The sequence below is a fragment of the Oryctolagus cuniculus genome, chromosome 10 (assembly GCF_964237555.1).
Source record: "Oryctolagus cuniculus chromosome 10, mOryCun1.1, whole genome shotgun sequence".
NCBI lineage: Eukaryota > Metazoa > Chordata > Mammalia > Lagomorpha > Leporidae > Oryctolagus > Oryctolagus cuniculus.
The window spans coordinates 87,682,082-87,709,371 of NC_091441.1; the positions used below are offsets into that span (position 1 = coordinate 87,682,082).

General features: G+C 49.3%; 1 protein-coding gene across 4 annotated transcripts in view; it reads right to left on the minus strand.

The window, feature by feature from the left end:
• Window positions 1–27,290, minus strand: part of PTPRG (protein tyrosine phosphatase receptor type G) — a 774,814-nt gene that overhangs the window by 93,591 nt on the left and 653,933 nt on the right. For all 4 annotated transcript variants that reach the window (XM_051852247.2, XM_008260863.4, XM_008260864.4 and 1 more), the window contains exons 9-12: window positions 18,511–18,695; window positions 14,522–14,630; window positions 7,417–7,466; window positions 4,730–5,507 (exon numbers count right to left, since the gene is read on the minus strand). In XM_051852247.2, the coding sequence (XP_051708207.1) occupies window positions 4,730–5,507; window positions 7,417–7,466; window positions 14,522–14,630; window positions 18,511–18,695 (1,122 nt within the window). The remainder of the gene's footprint in view (window positions 1–4,729; window positions 5,508–7,416; window positions 7,467–14,521; window positions 14,631–18,510; window positions 18,696–27,290) is intronic.

Below are 27,290 nucleotides of genomic sequence, written 5' to 3' on the forward strand. Positions count from 1 at the left end.
AGGAGTCTGGACGCTGGGCTTGCATGGATGTTTTCAAGCGGGCATCGTGTACTGCACACTGCCCCAAGGACAGCTTATCGCATCGCCTGGCTTCTGCTCTTCCAGGGTCAGGCTGCGACTCCTGAGGGAGGGACCCAAGGCTGGATCCCACATAACACAGAGCGAGCCACGGGCTTGCTGCTGAACAGATGCTACAAAGAAGTGTGCTGAGAGCAAGTGCCTACTTACAGACCTCCAATCCCTCAAGAACCTTCCAGAGCAGTGGCAACTATAGCCATCAACAGCAGAGCAAACTACCTATCCCAGGGATGTATTTAGTTTGGCTTCTGTAAAAAAAAATATAGTTTAAAGTCTGAACTTATGTTAACAATGGGTAGAATCAGTACAAAACCCTGTATTTCTTTGCTAGGCATTCTCACTGGCAAGAAGTGGCCCTCTGCAGAAAGGACATGTAGTCTCTATTTGCTGCAATCCTCACCATTCCCTAATATACCGCACTGGGTCTTTTCCCTACTGATAGTCCCAGTCTGATTCCTGCTGGTGCCTGACTTTGCAGCTTCTTCTATAAAAGGATTCCTCTTGTCTCTCCTGGGAGAGGATACTAAAGCTCCCACTCATAGTACTGGGAGAGACGTTACTCAAATGTCAACGGAATCTTAACAACTCTTTTGGAGATACTCGTAGAACTGTAACATCGTTTGTAACTTTAAACATCGCTGTTCTCAAAGGGAATAAATATTGATTAAAATAAGTTGTTTTGGCTTCACGTGAAGAAAAAATAAATGTGGAACTGATTTAAGCACAGGAACATCTAAAGTCTTTCAAATGAATCACTGCTGACATTAAAGGGATGGTGATTTGCTAACATTCAAGTGATGGTGATTTGCTGAATGACAAATCAGTCTGGAGGAAGCAGAGGAGGGGAGGTGAAGGATGGGATGGGTGGAGTAGAGAGAGACCTTGGAGGCCCTGAACTGATGTCGGGCTTACTGGTGTGCCCCACAGTGGCTAGGCTAATACCAGGAGTCAGGGACTCAAACCAGATCCCCCACATGGGTGACAGGGACCCAAGTACTTGAGCCATCACCTGTGCCTCTCAGGGTGCATAGTAGCAGAAGCTGGAATCAGGAGATGGAATTGGGAATCAAACCCATTCCCAAACTTTGAAACTGCCAAGCCAAATGCCCATCCACAGAAGTCATTTTTACTGACAACCACCTGGGGACTGGTACTGACAAGCTCTTCCATGTCCCCGGATGACTGCAAAGGAGAGACCTGTTAGGGGTCTCCTGCAGCCACCTGCAATACTGCATGGCACTAGGGCTGCCGACGGCTCCTCTGTCCTTGTCACGGATAACCAGGGTGACTCCTTTATCTCTGTCCCTTCTGCACTGAGGGCCATCCCGATCCCCTTTTACAGATGACGACACAGAGCTAAGACCAACTAGTGGACCCTGCTTCAATAAGGGGCGGAGCTGACCGGGTTGATGTGACCCCCCCAAAAGCCACTCTGCCGAGACGGAGACAGACTCAGACACCCGAGGGGTTGAAGCTGGAGCTGGGAATCCCCAAGTTCACTCTCCGCTGCTTCTCCCTTTTCCCCGCAGTCTGGAGTCTGACTGCCAGGGCAGTAAGCCGTTTCCACTGACCTGGAGCTGCCCAGCCACACCCCTCTCCAGTCTCTCAAGCTGTAAACACTCTCAACCTAAGCTCCAAGCAGTCACATTTTCCAGGAGTGTGGTCTCAGAAATGTTGAAGAGCAGCAGGCGAGAATACTGCTTTTGCCAGAGCCCTTAGTCCAGAGGGGGAAACCACTCAAGCTCCAACATCAGTTCCAAGTCTACCACTTGTCTTTGATCCGCGCTGGTGCGGAGGGCCAGGTCCTCACGAGGCATCCTGCAGCCACTCCTGCCTCCCCTGTGTGATCACCACGCAGAGGGCCTTTCACAGAGCGTCATCAGATGAGTGACTGTCCCGCTGAGGTCTACTCCCACTTTCCTCTTTCAAGTACAGTGAAATCCCCAGCATGGCCAATGAGCACCCCTCGCTCCCCAACACGCCTCTCCTCTCCTCCTCGCCCTCTGTAGACTTCTGCCCTGGCCTTCTAAGAGCTGCAGCACAGATCCAAATCCGTCCCCACTGAAGGGCCTCTGGACGTGCCGCTCCTGCAGCCTTGACTTCTCCCCCGTGGCTCTTTGCATGGTAGATCCTTCCCATGCCTTGGGTTGTCCACCCCTGTCTACTCAGCACTGCACTGTCTCTCTCCCCAGCTGCAACAATGAACACTCTTTCAACTATGCATTTATTTACTGGACTGTTGTCCAGCTCCCCCAACTAGTATGTAAACCCCCAAAGAATGGAAATCTGTCTGTCTATCCTCTATTCCCAATGCCTAGTCAGTGCCTCATGCACAGTGGGCACTTTGTAATATAATATTTCTTTGCTATGTTTACATGTGAAAGTGCATTTTCTTTTTTCACAGGAATTCCTAGGGAGAAGGTCACGCTCATCCAGGAATAGCATACAAGGGGCCCCGTGTTTCCATGGAAGGCCACTGTGCACCATTCTCTACAGCCACAACTACACTGAGCCACAACCAGAGACCCCCACTTAAAAAAAATTAGTTCATACCAGCTTTAAGAGGAAAGAAATTCAAAACATGAAAATTTATTCTAAGTTGTATCTTAACATACGAGATCTCAGCTTTAGATGAATTTTAATGTTTACAAGTGCAAAAGCAAATAAATATTTACCAGTTGCTTTTTTTTTGCACTCTTATAACTCCACAACAGCTTCGATGCAAAAAAAATTGTTGCTAAACATCTTGTAGTCTGGCAAAATGAAGAATTTCTTATTAAGAAAATCCCTCGCAACAATAGCAACCCCCATGCTTGCGGCTCCCTTGCGGAAACTACCAGAAGGCTTCATTAAGATGGAGCAACAAAACTGCTACCTGTCAGGGCAAGATGAGCATCCTAACACGTGCAGGCCACCCTAGCCATGCCCTGGCCTCCCTGGCTACGTCACGTTCTGTCCAGCCTTCACGCTGGCTGTGTGCGTGACGTTCTTGAGCTGGGACCATGGGGCTCCTAGCAGCTCTCCTTTCCTGTCCCCTTTCATTCTTCAGATTGCAGTGTCAATGTCACTTCTCCCGAGTGGCCTTTCTTTGTTAATGCAGGTCCCTGGCACCTCTGTCATTCTCTCTGACAGCTTCCTATTCTTCTCTCTGCTACCATTTGTACCATTTCACAATGGAAAACCTTGGCTCATTTTCTGGCTTGCCAGCCTGCCACTAAGTTTGCTGGCTCTCAGATGGTCCTGCTACCTAACTTCCCAGCACATGCTCTGGCTGAGCACTGTCTTTCCCTATTAGGCTGTGAGTAGCAAGGGGCAGAGACTGAGAGCACCCAGCCCAACGCCCAGCACAAAAACTGGCCTTGTATAAACAGACGTGTGGGATGGCTGAGGGGTGAAATCTTAAGTGTCTAAGATGGACAGTTTATACATTCATTTCTGTCATGATGGGGCTGAAGTCCTTGGAGTTATCCTGAGACAAGGAGATAAACACCAAGGAAAGACTGATTCCAGCGAAGACAACAGGGAAGGTTCTTGTTCAAATAAAATAAGGAGACACAGGCAAGCAAGCACACATATTCACCAATCCATGTAGAAACCTCAACAAGTTGGTGGGAAAATGAATCGAAAGCTAAGTCCCTGGGCTGGCATTGTGGTGCAGGGGGTTAAGCTGTTGCTTGCAATATTGGCCTCCCATATGAGTGCCCGTTCGAGTTCTGGCTGTCCCACTTCTGATCCAACTCACTGCGAAGGCACCTGGGACAGCAGCAGAGGATGGCCCAAGTGCTTGGGCCCCTGCCATGCATGTGGGTGACCTGGATGCTGTTCAGGGCTTCTGGATTCAGCTTGGCCCAGCCCTCGCTGCTGTGGCCATTTGGGGAGTGAACCAGCAGATCAAAGATCTCTCTCTCTCTCTCTCTCTCTCTCTCTCTCTTCTTTCTGCCTTTCAAGTAAATAAGGAAATAAACCAATCTTTTTTTTCCTTTAAAAAAAAAGCAAAGTATATTTATATTTTGGTACAAAAAATTTTGAAATGCATAGTTGTTTTTTTTTCAGAATACACATTTTCCAAGAACTCTTTGAAGACATTTAAAATATGAGTGAGTGCAAAATTCCTTCCCACCAAAATAAATTATCTTTTTTTTAAGATTATTTATTTGAAAGTCAGAGTTACAGAGGCAAAGAGAGAGATAGAGACAGAGACAGAGACAGAGAGAGAGAGAGAGAAAATGAGGGAGTGAGGGTGAGGTCTTCCATCTGCTGGTTCACTCCCCCAAGTGCCTGTAAAGGCTGGAGGTGAGCTGATCCAAAGCCAGGAGCCAGGAGCTTTTTCCAGGTCTCCCATGCAGGTGCAGCAGCCCAATAACTTGGGCCGTCTTCCACTGCTTTCCCAGGCCAAAGCAAAGAGCGGGATTGCAAAAGGAGCAGCTGGGACTAGAACCCGTATCCCTATGGGAGGCCGGCACTGCAAGTGGCAGCTTTACCTGCTCTGCCACAGCGGCAACCCAATAAGCTTATCTTAAATTTCATTTTCCACCAACTTCCTGAAGCAACCCCCTACCCAACCGCAAGAATATGAAGCACTTTCCGACTCTCCCCCTGCTGGCCGCAGGGTCTACAGCAGCCCCTTAGCTAGGGAGGGCCCGCCACTCACCTGGGTTGACAGTGATAAACCTGCTGTCCTCGGAAAAGCGGTTGCCCCGGGACATGGGCTTCTTGGACGGCATCTCGGGCCTCCTGGCGTTACTCCAGGACTGTTCCTCCGTGACTGCTGGGGGCACTTGGGTGGAGGTGACCGCATCCGAGGCCAGGCCAGGATCCACGTTCCTCGCGCCGTCTGGCTCCTCTGTGGCGACGGCAGCCTGGTCCTGCCCGTGCCCAGGTATAGTCTCGTGGCCACCCTGCTCGGCAGTCCTGCCGGGAGCCGAGCGCGTCGGGCTGGTCTCCACCTGGCTCCGCTCCCCGGCCGCGTGGGTCACCCCGCTCTTGTCTTTCTTCTCGGAGTCCTTCTCTCCGTCCTCCTCGTGCTCCCGCTCGCCGTCCTCTCCCTCGCTCTTCTCATCCTTCTCCCCCTCCTCTGCGCCCTCGCCGTCCTTGGTCGGTGCCGAATCGCCATCGGGCCCTGGGGACGCCAGGGACTCCGTCGTGGCCAGCACGGGCCTGCCCGCCTGTTTGCTGGCCGCGGCAGCCGTCGGGAGCCGCGTGGGCCACACGGTGCTGGGGAAGGAGGAGATGCCGCCGCCGCCGAAACCCAGGCCGGCCAGGAGCGTGCTGGTGACCACCGAGGCCACGGTGGCCTGACTGCCGCTGGAGGAGGGGCCCATCCCGGTTGCCATGGAAACAAAGGAGAAGGGGATGCCGGAGGATGTCCAGGTGGAGGAACCCGAGCTGATGGGGGCCATGTCGGCGGAAGAGGCTGGAGAGGCTGTGGGCTTCAGGGGCCACCAGGGGAGGGTGGAGACGAGGCAGAAGAAAGAGAAAGCAGAAGATGGTCAGTGGTGAGGACCGAGCACCAGGCCCTGGTTTCTGAAACCTCTGCAGGTGCTACTTATCCATTCCACGGGGTGACCCTAACGGTGGGGATAAAATCAGCGCTGAGCGGTCCATGGTTGTGCATTTGCACCTTACACTTCCAACTGGACTATCAAACCTGCATCATCACTGCTACCACTCAGCAGGAGGGCAAGCAGCAAAAAAAAAAAAAAAAAAAGAAAAAAGAAAAAAGAAAAGAAAAAGAAAAAAGGCAAGGGCACACCAAAGCGGCTGTAAAAAGAAACAGTAGGGAATAGATGAGCTGCATCGCATGGTCAAGTCTTCTGGGGCCATGACCGTGAGACAGGAACCCCTGGAGACAGCATCTGGCTCTTAGGTTTGCAAAGACCCTGGAGGCCCTAGGACAACTCCATCACCTCACAGTGGGGAGCGCAAGAGCCAAGCAGCACAGTGGCCTGCCCAGGTCAGCAGGGGCAGGAGCTACCCTTGGTGCTGCAAGCTCTGGCACCTGGTTTACAAGGCTACACTTCCAGGCTGGCTGCAGTGTGGCCCCTGTACCTTTCAGAATCTTTGGGTTGATCCTTGGCAAAATCCATGCCCTTCCACAGGGAGTCTTCAAAAAGCTCATAGAAGACGAGTATTTTGGAAAAAAAAAAATTATGCATTGATTTCCACTTTTTTTTTTGCACCCAAATAAACTTATCTTTTAATTCCATTTTCTATAAACTTTCTGAAGCACACTCATGGGCAACAACATCAACAACAATAATAAGAGCTCCATTTAACAAGTGGCAGCTGTGTGCCAGGGCTTTCTGTGCTATCCTGGAGGCAGGCACAGTCATCATCTCCATTTTACAGGTGAGGAAATAGGTGCAGGGAAGCTTATCCAAAACACACGGCCGCCTACCCAAACCTCAGCTCATCTTCCCCACTCTACTACACTGGCGCTCAACCATGGGGTTTTATGCACAGGGGGTAGCTACGGCTCTGCCACATTAGTTCCCTTTTAGTTCTTAGGAGCTGCTATACAGGGTCAAACCTTCCAGTCTATCAGGCTTACGGCTGAGAACAATCACAAGAACAACTTCAGATTTTCTAATTTCATCATCAAGTTTTAGTTTAAAAACTTTCCTGTTTCGAGGCGATCAAGCGAGCAAAGTGAGGTTCAGAAGCTGGGGAATGAAAACCAAACGGCACAGACGACAGGGCACTTGGTGCAGAGAACTCAGCCAGGCTAGTCTTAAATTGAGGATCCCTCGCGTGCTGTTGGGATGCCGGCACACTGCTCAACTCCACGGGTCTGGGTTTCCTCACCGGTGCATTGGGAACAATGGTAATGCTGACTTTGTGAATTGCATTAAATAACCTGTTTCTGAAAGCCAGTTAGTGCTTAGTGAATTTTCGGCTTTTTTTTTTTTTAATCATGACCAGTGTGGTTAGCAATATTATTAGTTGTACTAACTATGGGGAAAGTTAGATATTGATTCAGGTTCCAGAAATCTGAAAACTCAGGTGACTTTGGGCAAGTGACAATCTGTGAATGTTGGCTTATGTCAAATGAACGGTTTGCAACTGATATAAACCCTTTACCCTCTTACATCATGGAATCCAACAGATCTTAAATAACTTAAAAAATCTGGAGGATTTTTACCTTGACATAATTCTATAGCCTAACCCCTCAGCACTTACACGAGTTGCTTTCATCCTGTACTGAATGATAAAGAATTCCTGAATTTTCACCTCATCCCGCTCAGCAGTTTAACAACATGACACTGCCACCTCGTGATGACAGTTTGAACTGCACATTAACAACCAGCCAGGAGACAGCCACTATCATTCCTTACTTACCACTCCCGTTTTCACAATTCTGGTCCCTTGGAATATCCGAGTGGTATTTGCTGAGAAATAAAGAAATTACATTGTAAACAATATAACTTTTTGTTGTTGTTTCAACCAAATATATTTATGGACACAAATCTGAATGACTCCTAATTTTTCCATGTTACGGAAGATAATCTTTAGATAATTTGCAACCATTTAAAAACAGAAAAACATTTTTAGAATGTGAGGCATCACCAAAACATGCCAAGAGCCAAATATGGCTGTGGACAGCACTTTGCTGTTCTCTGTCTTCAGCTATTTGTTAAAAAACACTTTTCATTTTTGTCATTGTTTTCTGCTTTACTGAGTGAAATATTGGAATTGTATGGTTCAATTCACAGAAATGAACAGCGGTGTAACCACCACTCATATGAAGATGCACACTTCCTCTAGTGCTTTGTACACAAATGGTTTGCCTGCGACCTCACCGAGCCCCAACCGTAATCACTCTTATGACCGACCCGTCATAGTTTTGCCTATTTCTGAACTTTATTTACATGGAATCACATTATTTTATTGTCCCTCCTCTATGATTTTTTTGGTTTTAGTGATGCTAATATCCATGCTTAACAAACTGCAGTTTATCTTCAACCAGTGCTTTTATCACTTAAAAATATAACACAGGTACAATGATTGAACTATTTTGACACACTTCAGTTTTTGTGTGTATTTTGTAATGTATCTTCTACAGATACATTAAACCTTTAAGACACTGTTGTTAAGTGGTCTGTTTTGCAATAACCATAGTCCCCTTTCTGGTATTCATTGCTTCCTGCAGCTCTGGTCTCCCATTAATCATTATTATTATAAAATTGACAGTCTTTATGTAAAGGTTTATTTATTTAATAGGAAGTTACAGAGAAAGAGAGAGAGAGAGAGAAAGAGAGGTTATCTTCCATCCGTCTGTTGAGTCACTCCCCAGATGGCTGCAGTGGCTGGGGCTGGGGCTTGGCCAGGCAGAAGCCAGGAGCCTGGAACTCCATCCACGTCTCCCACGCGGATGACAGGGGCTCAAGCACTAGGGTCATCTTCTGCTGCTTTCCTAGCAGCTGGAAGCGGAGCATTCACTCATCCTGTAGCATGTACTGAGCCTCCTGTCTTCACAGGCTGAGTAACAGTCCACTGTCTATACCCGCGACCTTTCGTTCATCCCTTCTGTGGACATTCAAGGTGGCATCTACCTTTTGACTCCTGCAAAGAATGCTGAGCAATACAACTTGACAAAGAAAACCACTTGCCCTATTAAACTCTGTCTTTGTGGTTATTTCAAACACAAGTAGCATTATATAAACTATGTAAATCTGCCTCCTATGTGACAGTACTTCAAAAAGCTCATGGAAAATGGAATTACAAGATGAGCTTTTCCAGTGCAAAAAATTTTAAATCCAGGCATATAAGGAGGTCTTTAAGTAATCATAACAATGCAGATTATGAAAAAAAAACTATGCAATGATTTAAAAGTACTTTTGCTCCAAAATAAACTTATCTTTTAATTCTATAGTTGAGGAACTCTAAAAAATACCCTCTGATAGGTAACACTGAAAAAAGGAGCAGAAATCGCTAATTGCCAAAATACACAACACTTGCACCTGCTCTAGTTGTCCCCACACCAGAGATGGCAGGTGATCCACATGTACTTGTCTGGCTTGCAAGCTGCTTTTCACAAAGTGAATCTGCCGCCAACATTGAACATGGCGGCTTTCACCTACAACATTCCAATTTCTTGCTTATCTGCCAAATCACATCATCCAGCAAAACGGGGGTCGCCGCCCTGCAGGGCAGCATTCGCCTGGGGCTGTCCGTCATCCCCTGTAGGTGAGCACATGATATCCAGGTGCCCACTGAAAGTCCTCCCCTCACGTGCATGCAGCGCCCCTGGCCCCACGGGCACCTGAGTTTGCAACCCCTGACCGAATAATGCATTCGTTTTGCATAGCTGGACGGTGAAATGTGTGATGAGACAAATGTGGGGAACAGAGGGCTCTGGAAGTCAATATAGCTTTAGATTCCCGGTCAGAGAAGGCCGTCCAGGGAGCAAACAGCGTGACTCTCACCCAGGACTAAACACAGCTGTCCCTGATCACTGAGCTGCTCACACGCCAGCGTTTCACTGCCGCAGACAGGTGAACACAGCTGCCTTCGTCAACGCAGGAAAAAAGGTTCCCAGGAGACCTCCTCCACCTGCCCTCTCCAAAGGCTCCAATTAAGGCCAACGACTAAATAGCCACTCCATCAGCCTGTTGCCTTTTCATTACTCTTGAACTATCTCCATCAGGATCAGTTACAGCCCTTGTAACCAGGGAGTCTCCACAAGGACCTTCCGATCGAGAGCACAGCCTCGGGTCCAGGACCTAACAGAATTCAGGGGTGGAGGCAAAAACTGCACCTGCATTCTCGCTGGGCTCTCACAGCAACCCCACACCTGCCCCCATGGTGGCTGCAGGCAGCCAGTCTCAGCCACATGTGCCTTGCAGAATCTGCGCCTATGTCAGGAGATCACGCATGCCCATCACGACCCTGAAATGACAGTAGCTAACACTTGCCATCTAATACTTACGCTACACGTGCACACATAACTGTATCTGGAATTTGTCCCCACTATCTTGACAAATGCATCTGGATATAACTGGTTCCTTTCCTGTGTATTTTATTTATTTATGTAAAATCCATTCTGAGAGGGATCCTGTGGGCTTTGCTAGGATGTGTAATGGGTCCATGGTTAAGTTTTCCATGATTGTTGAGAACATGCAGACATCTGTATTTTTATCTTGTTGCTGAAGGCTTGGGCTACTAGGTAATATTGATTCTTTGGGGTTGCCCATTGCTGTGTATAAATGATTGTACTTTGGAATAAGAAAACCCAACTCTGCTTGGTAGCTGAGTGATTTTTCTCCCATTACTGGAGAACATCATTTCCCCATTTGTAAACTAATGCTGACATTACAAGCTGCCACCAAGTGAGGTGCAGATGAGATAATTTATGTGACAATGCTCTGTAGCTGTGAGCCACTCTACAGATACTGCTTGCTATTATTATTACTATTATTTTGCCACAGGAAGGTCAATAAAACATATTTATTGTCATGGTAGGTAGAACATAAATATTGTTATATTTACTATAATAAGGTAAATATTCCATGCAGCTTCCTCATGCTCCCAAACCAGATATAAACTCATTATTGTGAATTCTATTTATTCTGAACAAGGCTTCTGTGGAATTCTCTTAGCTTTATTCTTTCCCTTTTCTTTGTTTACTTATTTAATTTGAGAAGTGCAGAAACAGAAAAAAGAGACCAAGACTCCCCAAATGCCTATAATAGCTGGAACTTGGCCAGGTCTAAGATGAGAGAAGGGAATTCAGTCCAGTTCTCCCATGCAAATGGCAGGAACCCAGTTACTTAAATCAACAACTACTGCTTTCTAGTGTGTACATCAGCAGGAGGCCGGAATAGGGAGAGGAGCCAGATCTCAAACCCAGGCACTCTGACAGAGAACTGGCATTTTAACCACTGGGCCAAGTGCCCAACTTCTTTTCCTTTTAAAATTTAAATTCTGAGGTGGGTATTTGCTATAGTCAGTTGAAGTCACCAGCTGAAAAACCTGCATCCCAAATTGGAGTATTTGGGTTGGAGTCCTGGCTCAGCTCTCTATGGCAGCTCCCTGCTAATGTGCACCTTGGGAGGCAGAAGGTGATGGCTCAAGTACTTGGGTCCTTGCCATCCCTGGTTCCTAGGTTTGGTCTGGTCCAGCCCTGGCTGTTGTGGGCATCTGGGGTATAAACCAGCAGACAGGAGACCCCCCTTGCTCTCATTCTTTCCATAAATAAATATAAAAACAAGGAAATGAAACAAATCCTAGTGGTTGATCCTTTGGCCCCTACTGCTTACACACTCCTACCTGACTCACAGGAAAACACAAGTTATCTCACCTTGATGAAGATTTAGTTTTCACACTGCCCACTTTTATGCATGGGGAAAATACCAAAGCCATTGTGGGGAGGAGTAAATAAACGATCTCGTCCCTGTCTTTACCAACATGTTGAGATCAATACCAACACACACAGTGACCCCCAGCACAGTGTCTACAGACAAAGGAGGTCTTGGCCATTCTCAAGGGGGTACTGTGGTCAGCCTCTGGAAGCACTCACACTTGGAATATACAGGTGACAGGGTCTTTAGGAATTACATGGTATCACAAACATTTAACTTTCCAAGGTTCACGCAGGGCTCAGGGGTCTACCACTCCACAGATTGCAAGCTCCTGGTCAGGGGGTGTGGGAGGCCTAATCCTGCTTTTTGTGCCATGAGCATCAGGGCCCAGCCTCAGCCGGCTCTCAAGTCTGGCCTCTCCCAATCTCTCTCCTTGGTGACACAGACTTGGCCTTGGCCCATAGTCCTAACTTGGCACATCAGATGTTAGCCCTATGTTCTGGGTACAGGTGGACACAATGAATGTGATTTATTTAGGAAAAAAATGCAGATATGCAAATTTCAATTCATTTCAATGGAAGGATGAGGTCCCTATGAACATTAGTAAAGAAAATTTAAACAATAAATGCATAGGGCTTAAGCTACAAGATATCCTTAAAGGACAGTCTGTTCACTTAAATAAGTCAGGCAGGGAAAGACAAATACTTCATGTTTCACAGAAGGAGAGAATACAACAGAGGTGACTAAAGGGCAGAAGGGCAGAGAGGTTGGACACCAGGTGCCAAGATGCAGTTAGAGAGGAGGAATCAGCCCTGTTCTGCAGCACAGTGGCATGGCCATGGCTTACAACGGATATTGTATTTTGTAAAGAACTAGAAGAGAGGAGTTCAAAGATTCCCAACACAAAGAAATGACAGAGGTCAGCATTATGGTGTAGAAGGCAAAGCTGCCACTTGCCATCCCATATGGGTGCTGATTTATATCCCAACAGGTCCACATCACTGCTAATGGTCTGGGAAAGCAGTGGAAGATGGCCCACATGCTTGGGCCCCTGTACCCATGTGGGAGACCTGGAAGAAGCTCCTGGCTCCTGGCTTTGACCTGGCCTAGCTCTGGCCATTGTGGCCATCTGGGAGGTGAACCAGTGGATGAAAAATCTCCTGTTTTCTCTCTCTCTGTAATTCTGGCTTTCAAAATAAATAAATAATTAAAAAAAACCCATAGAAATGATAAGTGTTGAAAGATATGAAAATGCTAATTATTTTGACTTGATCATTACATATGGCAATAATGTACTGAATGATCATACTATACCCTTTAATTAAAAAAAAATTATTTAAAAAAATATCCTTAGCAGGAATCTGGCTGGAGGGCTTCTTACCGACACTAAGGGAGGTGTCCATACACAAAGCCAGCAGTGAGCACTGCACACACCTGTTACCGTGTATAGCCCCATGTCCTTCTGCAAGGACACTATAGGGCCACTACATCAATGACACCACTTTCTGGACCAGGAAACTGCAGCTACAAGAAGAGTTCTCAGAGCTGCATAGCTACTGAGTGGCAGAATGACTTAAACCAGAGGCCTTCACTCTAGGGACCCAGCTCTAAGCCCACAGTTCTCAGCCCTGAACATGGCTGCCAGTCACCCGGGCCATCTCGTTAGAACTCAGATTCCTGGGCTCCATGCACAGAGGTTTCTGTGCAGCGGGTCTGGGAGGGGCCTGTGAATCTGCACTCCTCACAGGCTTCCAGGAGAGGCTGCCGCTGTTGGTGCACGACTTGTATGCTTCACAAGGTCCCTGAGGTTGGATGCAAAATTCTGGCACGTTCTAAAGGGCAAAGTTCCAAAGGATTCATCAGATCCATGACTTAGAAAGCTTAACAACAACCGGGCTGGTGTGAGGATTTCTCATTTTAGAGATGGGAAAGCTGAGGACCCGAAAGAAGAACGTGATCAGAGACTTGCCCAGTGGAGCCAAAGCCCTGGTCCCATTTGCATGCTGAGCATAGTGCCAATCAGTGAACGACAGCCACAGACTGGTAGCCTCTTTCTGTAAATACTGCTGGAACCAGGACTAGGATGAGGTGGGGTTAAGACAAGGTATACCCTCTATTTATTTGTTTTTAAATGTTTGTTTATTTTCACTTTATTTGAAAGTCAAAGAGAGAGAATATATTTCATCTGCTAGTTCATTCCCTCAATGCCTATAACAGTTAGGGCTGGGCCAGGTTGAAGCCATGAGCCAGGGATTTAGTCTGGGTCTCCTACATGGGTTGCAGGGACCAAGATACTTGAGCCATCACCTGCTACTTCCCAGGGTGCACATTAGCAGGAATCTGTGTAGGAAGTAGGAGGGCTAGAATTCAAACTAGACATTCCAATATGGGACACGGGTATTCCTAGTGGCCTCTTAACCAGTGTAAAAAAATCCCATTCCCTTTATTTATTTAAAATTTTGATATTTTAATCATGAAATTTTTGAACTGATTTTGCTTTAAAAAAAAGTCCCATTAGATCATTGCAGGTCTTGATTTTATTTTTGAGTTTTTTGGGTCCTTCTTCAAATTCTGTGCCAAGGCAGGTATCCTCTTTCCTTCTCTCCAGTTCTGGTCTCTGGAACTTCCTATGCATCCCCGCCCGCATCAGCAGAAGCCAGCATCCATAGCCCGGCAGTCTTAAGGATCCTGAAAACAGGGGCTTGCAGTTTGGAAGGGGAAGCGTATGTGTTTTGGGTCCAGTTCTCGTGATAATGGGAAACTGAATCACACTGGAGAACCAAAGAGCCAGCGGCAGCACTTGGAGTGATTGTGTGACCTGATGCAGGGCTGGACAAGGCCTGGGAAGAGAGTCCAAATACTTGGCTCTCCACTGTTACCAAAGAACCAGAAAAGCAGCCAACCGATAAAAAAGGCTTTGCTTTTCCACCACTCTTCTGACCCATGAATCTCCTGACCAGAGTCATCTGTAGATGCAAATTACCAGGAATTTCCAGGCAGGGTTTAAAGCCCTATAGTGATTCTGAGGCCAGGGGTGTTCTTTTGCCCAACCATGTTAACAGGAAAAATAACCCAATAGAGCACAAACAAGGAAGGCGAGTCAGGGGTGCTCCTGAGCAGAGGACGAGGGAACGTGGGCTCACCTTGAAAGAGCATGGTCTGGCTGAAGTCACTGCGCATGTCATTCCGGCACACGGCCTGGACTCGGAACAGGTAAAGGCTGTCAGGTGAGACGTGACTGATGGTGGCTTTCTGCAGGCGAACAGAGACAAGGTGCTGAGTTGGTTTGGAAGGCCGGCACACCCTTTGCTTTCTTTCTTTTTTATGGGCAGAGTTAGACAGTGAGAGAGAGAGAGAGAGAGAGAGACAGAGAGACAGAGAGAAAGGTCTTCCTTCTGTTGGTTCACCCCTCAAATGGCCGCTATGGCCGGCGCACTGTGCTGATCCGAAGCCAGGAGCCAGGTGCTTCCTTCTGGTCTCCCATGCGGGCGCAGGGCCCAAGCACTTGGGCCATCCTCCACTGCCCTCCTGGGCCACAGCAGAGAGCTGGACTGGAAGAGGAGCAACCAGGACAGAACCCGGCGACCCGACCGGGACTAGAACCTGGGGTGCCAGCGCTGCAGGCAGAGGATTAGCCAAGCGAGCCGCGGCGCTGGCCCACCCTTTGCATTTGTTTGTTTTAACTTCTTTGGGGTGGGGATTAGAAAGAGAGAGAAAGGGCACTGGTTTACTCTCCAAATACCCACAACAGCTGGTCAGGCTGAAGCCAGGATCTGGGAACTCAACCCGTGTCTCCCATGTGGATGGCAGAAACCTAGCTATTTGGTGCCCTAACTACCGCTTTCCAGGGTGTGCGTTAGCAGGAAGCTGGAGTCGGGCACTGGAGCCGGGACTCAAACCCAGGAAATCTGACGTGGGAAGCAGGCAGCTTAACCACTGGGCCCAGCGTCTGCCCCACACTCTGCATTCTGGAGCCAAACCTGAGATCTCTGGCAGAGCCTGAGGGACGTGGTGCTGCCCTCATGGACGGAAGGCTCCTTCTGGAAGGAAAGGCTTTGCCTGGGAGTCTGTTTCCAACACTCAGAGATGCAGGGAAGAGCAGCGACAAGATCAGCCCTGACAGGCCTCTCTGCGGTCACAGCACTCCTGGACGTGTGTCACACTCACTGTGCTTCCTGAACTTTACCGCCCAGGTGACCTCGGCAACGGTCAACTACTGCCTCTCCAGAAGCACACGGAATTGAGAGCACAATCCAGAAAACATCTCCAAGTCTGTTGCTTGGTGACTGAAAGGTACGATGCCAGGCAGAAAAACACCGAGGGGACAGCAGACACGAGATCTGGCCGTGTCACACCACCTGCTCCTGGCACAACGCTGAGCCAGTTGCTCAGGGTCTTCTGCCCTTTGCTACCTTCAGCCTTCAAATGGGGAGAGGAGCAGCCACCTCGCAGGCTCTTGGGAGAGCTCTGTGCTGCAGAGGCCAGGCAGGCCTTGTCCACAGGTAAAACCAAGCAACAAAGAGAAGGCCAGGGGCTTCTTTCTAATACAGGGGCTGGCTACTGTGGCACATGGGCCAAATCAGGCCCACTGTCAGTTTTTGTAAATAAAGGTTTATTGACACACAGTTACGGCCATTCACTTATGTATTACAAACAGCTGCTTTCACCCTACCATGGCAGAGGACAACAGAGAGGAAACAGACTATATGACTTGTAAAGTTTATATATTAACTATCTAGACTTTTCATGAAAAAGTCTGCCAACCTTTGGTGTGCCATCACCAATCAGATCTCCAGAGTTTCAAAAAACATAAATCCATTCTATCAGAGATTTCTGTTCCACCATGTTCATAGCAGCACTGTTCACAATGGCCAACATGCGCAATCAACCGAAGATGAAGGGATCAAGAAAATGGGTATCTATACAAAATGGAGTATTACTTAGCTATTAAAAATGAAATTCTGTCATTTGCAGCAAAATAGATAGAACCGGAGGACATTGTGTCGAGTAAAATAAGCCACATAAAGAGGGAAAGTTGGGGGGATAAAAGGTTCTTAAGGGAGCTGGCACTGTGGCACAGTAGGTTAATCTTCCACCTGCAGCAACAGTTCGAGTCCTGACTGCTCCTCTTTCGATCCAGCTCTCTGCTATGGCCTGGGAAAGCAATGGAGGATGGCCCAAGTGCTTGGGCCCCAGCACCTGCATGGGAGACCCAGAAGAAGCTCCTAGCTCCTGGCTTCGGATCAGCGCAGCTCAGGATTGCGACCACTTGGGGAGTGAACCAGTGGATGGAAGACCTTTCTCTCTGTCTCTCCCTCTCACTGTCTATAACTCTACCTCTTAAATAAATTAATAAAATCTTTTTCTAGAAGAAAGGTTTTTAAATTAAAAAAAAAATAGGAGAAGCTGGGTGTGGGTCACTAATTGTGACAAAGATACTAAATACGAGTGAGGTGTTCATAAAAGAGCAGCGGTGAAGGTGCTTGGGAACTCTGTATTATTACCTCACAATTTTTGTTCTGTGAATTTACACTATTCTGAAACAAAATGCTAAAGGAAGTTTCATTCCAAAGGAACAAATGGAAAACACTTAAGAAAGTGAGCGGCACTTGCCACCAGAGAACAGGCAACGAAAGCAAGTGATTTCCAAAGGATCTTTCTAGAAGACTCGCCCTGGAAGCCTGAGGCTACGCTTCCCCCAGGGGAGTGGGTGCACCCAGTGTAGCCAGGGAAAACCTCGGACCGCTGTGGCCACTCCTGCCTGCTGTCTGGAAACCAGCGTCCTGGGAGAGCAGCCGGCGAGGGTGACATTCGGGCACTTGGGGTCCACCCCTTTCGTGAAGGGTGGGCGGTCACGCCTGTCCCCACGGGGCTGTGGTGAGGACGTGGGAGAGGGGTGGTGGCAAGAAAACGCCAGAAGGAATGTGCAGCACCACTTTGAGGTTTCTGGGCCACAGCAACCTTAAGTTAGCACCTTTGTGATGACAGAATCAGCACACTTGGCTTGGTAAGGAATTACAAAAATTAATTTTGTGTGTCCCCAAAGAATCACCCCTAGAAACTCTCACCACAAAGAGCTTTCTGTCGCCGCATGTCTTCCTCCCTCTCTCCCTCTGAAACTACTTTATGCCTCCTTCTCTACACCTCTGACCCCATCTTCTGTTCATCATGGAACTCCACTCTGTCCATGCAAGCATTCATCAGCATTCACCCCCAGCCAGCACCTATTCATCTTTGCATGTTTAATTATTTTCCACTTGGAACGAGAAACCCGCCTGAGCGCCGAGACAGTTTCTACTGATGAATGGAAGTCATCTTTCCTTCAGAAAGAGAAAGAGCCCTCCCTTATGGACTCTCCACACAAAGGTTAAAACACTTCCTAACCTTGGGCGCCTGTCAATAGATTCCTCTCTGATTTCATGGCACTCAGCATTCCCTAATGTGACCCAGATAACAATGTCTGGTGGGGAAATTGAAAATATAAATGGAAATGAAGTCAAACAATCTTCATCTAAAGGAATATGAAAAGTGTTATTCTATAACTGATTGAATGGGCCCCAAGGACTCCAGACTGGGAGATGGGAAAAGCGGTAGCAGTCATTAAGAACACCATTCAGTGCCACCGCATTTCTCATGTATATGTACAGGGATGGCTTTCATTACTCTAAAGCCCTCCTTTGATTAACAAAAAATGCAAGCAAGGTTTTCAAACCCCAATGTGTCACTTTGAGTCCCCAGGCAAGACTTAAAGATGACAGCATGTGAGGGAAGTGTGCTTTCCTAGGGGGAGATGATGGTTTCTTGAAACACCTGTTCTGAAGGGCCTTCCTGGGTGTTGGAGAACAAACATTTACGTGCATTTTAAGAAAACTTGCATCTGGGCCCGTGCAGCTGCACGTGAGGGCAGATGTTACAGGATCTGACAGCCAAGAGCAGAGGGAAAGTGGAAGTCAGGCCAGAGTTCAGGCAGGCCCGGGGCACTGTCCACCCAGTGACTCCCGCAGGACAGCATGGCCGTGGCAGCCCTCACACTCACCAGACACACAGCTAGCAGGCTGGGAGGCTGCTGTCAGAGACTAGCACCCCCACCCCTCCTCCAGCAGGCCCCCCGACCGGGAAGAGGGGTCCTCACCAAGTCTTTGTCACTGTCCTTGGTGAACGTCTTCTCCTTCTCATCCTCGTTCTTGGTCCAGCTGTAGGAGATGACGTAGTTCATGATGGGAGGGTGGTAGATGGTGTCCGGCTGGCTCCAGGACACCTGCAGCGCCGTCTGGTTCAGGGGCTGCACCTTCATGTGGATGGGTGGGGAGCTGCAGACTGAAGACAAAAGAGGCCGGGCTCAGGGGGCTTCCGGCACAGTATACGGTTCAGCTGTGAGCCCCTGAAGATTCCCGCCTCGGGAGGTGTACATGGCGGCACAGCAACACCATCCTCCTTCCACCTAAACCAGCGGCTTTCGACACGGCCACGTGTGTGCCAGCTCTCCTCTCTGTGCACACACAGCTGCATCTCAGCCAGGCCACTGAGAGCTGTGGACAGTCTGACACTTCACCCCAACACCATCTGGTCTGTCCCCCAAAGAATAAGGGGAAAGGGGGAGAGGGGGAGAGGGGAAGGGGGGAGAGGGAGACGGGGAAGAGGGGGAGAGGGGAACAGAGGTAGAGGCGGGAGAGAAGGAGAGGGGGGAAAAGGGGAGAGGGGGACGGGGGGAGAGGGGGAGAGGGGGAGAAGGGGAGAACTTCCAACTGCTGGTTCACTTCCCAAATGCTTCCAAACCTTCACGGGAAACGGGGGGAGAGGGGAACGGGGGGAGAGGGGGACAGGGGGAGAGTAGGAGAGGGGGAGAACTTCCAACTGCTGGTTCACTTCCCAAATGCTTCCAACAGCTGGCACTGGGCCAGGCTTAAGCCAGAAGCCAGAAGTCAGAAACTCAATCCAGGTCCCCCAGTTGCGGGGCAGAGACACACACACTTGAGCGAAGACTTGCTGACTCCCAGGGCGCACATTAACAAGAAGCTGTAATCAAAATCAGGCACTGTGATACAGCACCTGGCTGTCCCGAGCAGCATCCTAACCACCGCACCGAGCACTAGCCCCCAACTTACCTTGTAATTCCAGTCTTCCACAGACATTCTCAAGTCCCTTATATATTCACCATGTCCCTTTAAACCTCACAGCCACCAGGGGTTAAAGGATGAACTCACTTGACCTTCCCTTACACACCACATCATGGTAATCACGTGGAGCGTTACTGATCTGGAGAGTCATCCTTTTTTGTATATGCCTTTCAAGTTATTATTTAGAGTTTTGATTTATGATGTGTTTAGATCCCAGTCTCTTTACAACAGACTTCCATCTGTAACTGGAGTTAAGTGGGACACTACACAAACTGGATGGCCAGGCTTCTTCAGAAAGAACTCCACCCTGAGCACAAAGACCAGATGTTTATGCTAGAGTAAATGAGGACAAGGGGTCGGCATTGTGGATGGCAGGTTAGGCTGCCCACTGACATCCCATATGAGCCCTGCTGAAGTACCTGGAAAAGCACTAAATATGGCTCTAGTGCTTGGTCCTCTGCCACTCACGTGGAAGACCCCGATGGAGTTTCAGGCTCCTGGCTTGTGCCTGGCCCAGCCCCAATTATTGAGGCCATTTGGGGAGTGAACCAGCAGATAAAACATCTCTCTCTCTCTCTCTCTGCCTTTCAAATAAATAAATAGGGGCTGGCACTATGGCACTGAGGCTAAGCCTCAGCCTGTGGCATTAGCATCCCATATGGGTACCAGTTCATGTCCCAGCTGCTCCTCTTCCCATCCAGCTCTCTGTTATGGCCTGGGAAAGCAGAAGATGACCCAAGTCCTGGAGCCCCTGGAGCCACACGGGAGACCCAGAGGAAGCTCCTAGCTCCTGGCTTCAGATTGGCCCAGCTCCTGCCATTGCAGCCATCTGGAGAGTGAAGCAGCTGACAGAAGACCTTTCTCTCTGTCTCTCTTACTCTCTGGAACTCTACCTCTCAAATAAACAAATAAAAAAATCTTTAAAAAAAAAGATAAACTCTTGCTGGTACAAAGACAGACCGGTTAACAGCATCATGTCAGCCTTTAAGCACATCTGAGAAGGGACCAAAGAAAGAGGTGCCTTTCTCGGAAGGGAGGAGAGAACTTCCACTTTGACTATGGCCCTGTCTAAATACTGACAGTTTGTGGACTCTAAAGGTTTCGCTGGCCTTGGCAGCTCAGACAAGAGCCTCGGGTGATTACTGACATCATAAATAAGAGTATCAATTGTTAAATCAACAATAGGAGTCACTGTGCACTTGCTCCCCATGTAGACCTCTGTCCTTAATGAGTTGTACTATGAGAATTAACAGCAAAACTAGTCTTCAAACAGTACTTTATACTTTGTGTGCAAACTGTTGAAATCTTTACTTAGTATAGAGTTGATCTTCTGTATATAAATATAATTAAAATGAATCTTAATGAAGAATGGTATGGGAGAGGGAGTAGGAGGTGGGATGGCTGCAGGTGGGAGGGTAGGTATGGGGGGAAAAACCGCTATATTCCAAAAGCTGTACCTATGAAATTTATATTTATTAAATAAAAGCTTTCAAAAAATTAAATAAAAATTTTAAAAAGTAAAAAAGATAATAAATAAATAAACACTGCAGGATGCAGTGGCTACCGTCCCTGCCTTCATGGGGCTGGGAGTCTAGGGCAGGATTTCTTAACCTCAGGGCCAAGGCACTGCCGCTCCCTTGAGCCAGACAGCTCTCTGCTCCTGAGAGCTCCTGCACCGTCCTTGGCCTCCACTCCCGATGCTGGCCCAGGTGCGTGCTCCGCCTCAACTCCGACAGCCGCAGATGTCTCCAGATGTGGTGAAACGTCCCCTGCAGGGCCAGATGCCCTGGATGGGGAAGCTGCACTCTGCAAGACGAATGCAGGTTCCCGCGAGGGTTACACCTGCAGGGCCGACACCACACGCAGCAGCGGGAGAGGTGCACGGCGGTCAGAGGGGGATTTGACTATGGCCTTGGGCTCTGGGGAACACTCCCGTGTAGAAGGCTCCTCCGACTGTGAGAAGAGAGGAGAACGGGGTGGGTGTCAGAGGATAAATGACAGTCAGGCAGCAGGACTGCAGGAGGAAGGGCTGTGGGGCTGGAGAACGCCAGCAGGGGGAAGACAGGAGCAAGAGGGCGGGTGAGGGTCCAGGAGGGATACAGTAATGAGGCGTACTGCCGACCCCGCAGACCCGCGGAAGCACCGCGCTGCCCGCGCAAACGCCCCCTGCACAGCGACATCAGAATGTAACGGGAGGTTTCCCACGGACGCAATGACAGATCACGGACACTAGGTGGCGCCAGCCTACTTGTTTTAATGTCCCAACATGGACGTGGAGTTTCCCAAGACCACAGAGGGGAAAAATCTGGAAAAAGTCTACACCCCCATGTTTCCAAATACCAACAACGGACCAAGAGGATATACTTATTGGGAATCTTCTGATCCTCCCAATGATGCCCATGTCTGATTTCCTAGCCTCTTTTCTCACCTTCCACCGTGTTTGTATTTGGAGGTGAGCCACACTGGGACCCATTTCTGAGTGCCACATCCCTAACACATAGTGATCCCATCACCCACCTGCAGATGCAACCGTTCTTCTTATTTATTTTAAAAATGAAAATAGCTGGGATTGGAGGCAGTGCTGTGGCACAGCAGGTAAAGCAGAGGTCTGTGAAGACAGTACCCCCTGCTGGAGCAGTGCTTGGCGTCTGGATTGCTGTTTCTGATCCAACTTCCTGCTAATGTGCCCAGGAAGCAGCAGATGACGGCTCAAGGGCTAGGGTCCCTGACACCCACATGGGAGACCCGGATGGAATTCCTGGCTCCGGCCTGGCCCAGACCTAGCTATTGTGGCCATTTGGAGAATGAACCAGCAGATGGAAGATTCTCTCTCTCCCTCTCTCTTTATCTATCTCTCTGTGTCACTCTGATTTTCAATAAATAAATAAATTTGTTTAAAATGCTCAGTTTTTCTGTGCAGAATACGACAATTTTTAAAAATTTTATTTATTTGAGATAGTTACAGAGAGAAGGAGAGAGAGAGAGAGAGAGAGAGAGAGAGATGTTTTCCATCAGCTGGTTCACTCCTAAAATGCTGCAATGGTCGGAGCTGGGCCAATCTGAAGTCAGGAGTCATGAGCTTCCTCCGGGTCTCCCATGTGGTGCAGGGGTCCAAGCACTTGGGCCATCCTCCACTGCTTTCTCAGGCCATAGAAAAGAGTTGGATGGGAAGAGGAGCAGTTGGGACCAGCCCCATGTTAGTTAGTTAGATTCATGTTAGTTTTTAAAAACCCAAGAAGTACAAAAGACTAAGAAAGGAGGAAAAAAAAAAACACCGCAAATCCCAGTGCCTGGAGCGAAAATATTGTGAACATTCTGGGACGCCCACAGCCAGGGACCTAGGTCTCCATTCCCACGTCAGAGCCACGCATCCAGGGTGATGGACGCTGTCAGCAATGCCGGTGCTGCATTTTACTGAATAAATCATGCCCGTATTTCCTCATCAGTAAGTACAGCGTGCTATCGTTACTCTGAATGATGGCACCGTATCCCACTGCTTCTGCGTATGAGAAAACATTGAGTGAGGCTCTCGGAGGAGCCAGAGGTCTCTCCCTTTAATGGGATCACCTGCCAGGAGGCAGATTCTCTAAGTGAGGGGCCCCTAAACAGCCCCACTGGTCCCATACCACACATGGGAGGAGCCCCGGGCCAGGGCGCTGCTGCCCCGCCCATGGGGAGAGCGATTTGCCCTGAGATTTCTCTTCTGCCTTGCATCTCCCAGCCCCGTTGGTGGCGAGGGGTTTTCTGGGCACAGCAGGCCTGATGTGGAGGTGGCCTTTGCCCAATACAAGGAGGACGTGCGACAGAGGGTGGCAGATGTTTCCCGTGCAGGGTCAGCTCTGGAATGCTGCACGGTCCCTGTTAGCACAGCAGACGCTGCCTGTGAGCACACAACAGCACAGAACCTGTGCCAGGGAGTGACTGTGGTTCCTCCCTCCAAGGAGGCTGCTTATGGACAGCAACTTTCAACCTCAAATGATTTTCTTGTGCCACAAGATATTCTTTCCAGGTGGAGTTTGGCTTAGCGGCTAAGAGAACTAGGTCCCAACTTGCAGTACCTAGGTTCAAAACTTGGCTCCAGGCTCCAGCTTCCTGCTAATGCATACCCTGGGAGGTGGCAGAGATGGCTCAGTGGGTTCCTGGCATCCATGTGGGAGAACTGGATTACACTCCCAGCATCCTGCTTCTGCCTGGCCCAGCCCAATACAGCCCAGCCCCAGCTAGGGGAGGCTGGGAAGGGGACTTATAGGCATCTGGGGAGGGAACAGCAGCCGGGAGCACACCCCCCCCCCCAAACCCCACCCGTCTCTTTCTGTCGCTTAAATACTTTAAATACATTTAAAATCAAAAAAGATATTCTTTTGATTTTATTTCAACTATTCAAAAGTACAAGAACTATTCTTAGCTCTTTCTTGGCTATACAAAGTGTCAGTGGCTGAGTTTCGGCTCATGGACCAGAGGTTTGCTGATTCTAGACCTAGAAGACCAAGTGAGGCCAAACCTTTATTCAAAACACGTTTAGCAGCTGTGTTCGTGTTCTTGGCACCAGATTCCGCCCCTCAGCACAGCTGGCCGGGCTCACTCCTCCACACAGCTCAGATCAGCCCTGATCTACTACATGGAGTCACATTCCAGGCTCACCGATGACCGGTATTCATATGCTTCCCCCTCCAGACGTGAGCTCTGGGGGGGCTGGTGCCTGTTCTGCCTTGTCCGACACATGGCCGCAGGGTTGGCCACAGTGGCCAGCACACAGTGGGCTCTCGGTGAACCCCTGCTGAACAAGCAGCCCGTTGGATGCACAGAGAATTCCATCCGTAGTCTCTCTGCTGGCCCATGGCGCCTAGGTGACCCGATCTCTTTCCATGTTTCCAACCCCACAGCACTGGGGTTTCCTTCACGCTTCCCCATCATGGGCCAGCCCCCACCCCAGCCTCCTTAAAGGCCCAGCTTCACCGTCATGCAGCCCCCACTCCCCTCCTCAGGGTGCCTATCACACTGTGACCTCACCTCTGTCTACCTCTAGGTCCTGCCTCCAGCTGCTGTCACCACCTCTGGGGCAGGGCCCAAGCTCTTGGTCATGGAGAACCTTGGCAGAAAGATTTCACTGATGGAATGAAGAAAGGGACTCGGCTCTTTCATCAGACTACTGATGATGCTATAAAAATTCTATAAAAATCAGTGCCTTGTGATTCCTCTCTGGGGTCACCTTCCAAGTCTCCAGCTCTTTAACTCATACCTTCTCTCAACAGGAGTACCACTCAGCCTAGGGAGGCAACCGAAATCCCAGCATACCCTGCGGCTGGGGGGAGGGTGAGATGATCAGGCACCTATCAAAGACTGTGCAAATAAAGGCTGGCGTTGTAGCACAGTGAGCTAAGCTGCCACCTGCAATGCTGGAATCGCAAATCAGAGCACTGTCTCAAGTCCTGGCTGCTCTGGTTCTGATCCAGCTCCCTGCTACCGCATCCAGGAAGTCAGCAGAAGATGGTCCACACACCATCTTGCCTTGCCATACACATGGGAGACCTGGATGGAGCTCCTGGCTTAGGTCTGGCCCAACCCCAGCCTTTGTGACCATTTGAGGGAGTGAACCTATGGATAGAAGACCTCTCTCTCTCTCTCTCCTTCACTCTGCCTGTCAAATAAATAAACAATAAAATTCATGCAAAGAAGCAGGCAGGATGTTAGGTGTTGTGTTTCATGCTTCCAAGTTTCTATTTGCTTTTTAAGGGTCAGAAACCCTTATTTCACATAAACTCTCCCACAAAATCCAAATATAATACGGACAAAAGCAGCATGAAGGGGTTTTATGGACCTGGCGTAATAAAGAATGGACTTTGGCACCCGATGTATTTATCTCTGTGTTCCCATCTGTAAAATGGGTGACTGGGCTCTGCAGTATCTTCCCCACTGGGTTGGGATGAGGATTGCAGGGAACACGGAGGATAAAACAGAAGAGGTGGGCCTTGGGTCCACCAGGACACACAGGATCTCCTAGTGTCTAAAAATAGGATTTTATTTTTGCTCATCCATCTTTAAAACTGGGCCTGCACCAACCCTTGGCAGTGGACAGCAGGAGCAGCAGAACAATGCCCTCCTTGGGACAGGGGCCAGGTGCTCATGCTTCTCCTGTCCCCTCCCCCAACTCCCCATGGCCTTGACTGGCCTCCCTTCACACGCAGCTCATGGAAAACTCCTCTCAAGGCCAAGTGAGTTCTCCACCGGTCTAAAAGGAGCATGAGGGGCACTGCTGTGGACAACAAAAGGTGTCTACTGCTCGCACCTTTCCTTCCCTTGACAACAGCCCCTGCAAACCTGGCGTCATCCTCTCGCACAAACTCAAAGCCTTTTAGCCAATGTGGGAGGTGCCCCACCCTGCTCTCGGGACAAGTGTCCCCTGGGAGGTGTGCTGACCTCAGCCTTTCCCTCCCAGGGGTTTGATTCACGTCCCACCAGGGTCTGGTTGCTTTCCCAGGAAATCTAACACACGTGCGTTGCCTGCTCTGAGAATTTCCACCTCCTCCACCAAACCACCTCTCAGTAGGATCCCAGGCTTCATTAAGTAATGAAGAGGCTTCCAGCAAAGCACCCAAGGTCCTCTGATTCTACATCAATGTCAAGGATATGAAGGGTAGGTCTCCCCTCCCCCAGAGGCTCTTCCTTCCAAGCCTTAGATAAACAAAGGTGCTGCATTCCAGCTGCCCTCCAAGTGCCTTTACTATTCAGCTTCCGCCCAGCACCTGCCCCAGCCAACGCAAGGAGGCAACTGTCAATCAGGAGGCAGGAGCTTTGATGCAGGTGCACTGCTTTGCAGTCTTTCGTCTACAGAAGTGCAACACTGCCTCTCAGGGCACCTGCATCACTGGGCAGGGTCTAGGGACCCGCTTGACCCAAGCCAGCCTTCTCCCATGGGGCAATGTGGCCCCTGCTGGGAAACAGAGAGCAGGAAGTTGCCTCCCCTTGAAGTCAATGGGAACACATGGAGCGGGACACAATCCTGGGCTTTGCCTCAATAGCGTAAATGCCCACCATGTCCTTACGCTTGGGCTCAGCTCAAGAACACCTGAATATGGATTCCTTTAGGGGAAATTTCCAAAGAAATGGTCTCAGGGAAGAATTCCTCTTTCGGAAGGACTCCACCCAAGAAGCCCAGGTTAGCACCAAGTCCCCAGAGCACACCACCTGGGTCTTTCGAACTTGAATCCTGGTGCTCCTGGGGGCCTCTCCTCCACCACCACCAGGCACTCAGAAAACGCAAACTGCACTGCGGAAGGTGCTAGAACTGGGAACGATGGAACCACTGCAGAAGCCCAGCCCTGCCATTTCCGAAAGCTACAACATCCAAATAGCACATGGTGGGCTGGTGCCAGCTGCCAAACACATGCTGGGGGCCTGGCTCCGGGCAGGCATCTCAGCTCATCCACACACACACAGGCATGGCAGTGGGCACAGTTACAGAGGAGGACACGGGGGTCCAGGGAGACTGGAGCAGAGGAGGGATTCAGAACCGGGACCAGGTCTGACGCCGAACCAGAGGCAGGGGCCTGCAGTGAGACAGTCACATGATCTCTCTCTCTCTCTTTCTCTCTCTCTCTCTGATACTTTTATTATATTTGAAAGAGTTACAGAGAGAGGTAGAACCAGAGAGAGTGGTCTTTCATCTGCTGGTTCACTCCCCAAATGGCTGCAATGGCTGGAGCTGAGCTGATCCAAAGCCAGGAGCCAGGAGCTTCTTCCAGGTCCAGGGGTCCAAGCACTTGGGCCATCTTCTACTGCTTTCCCAGGCCACAGC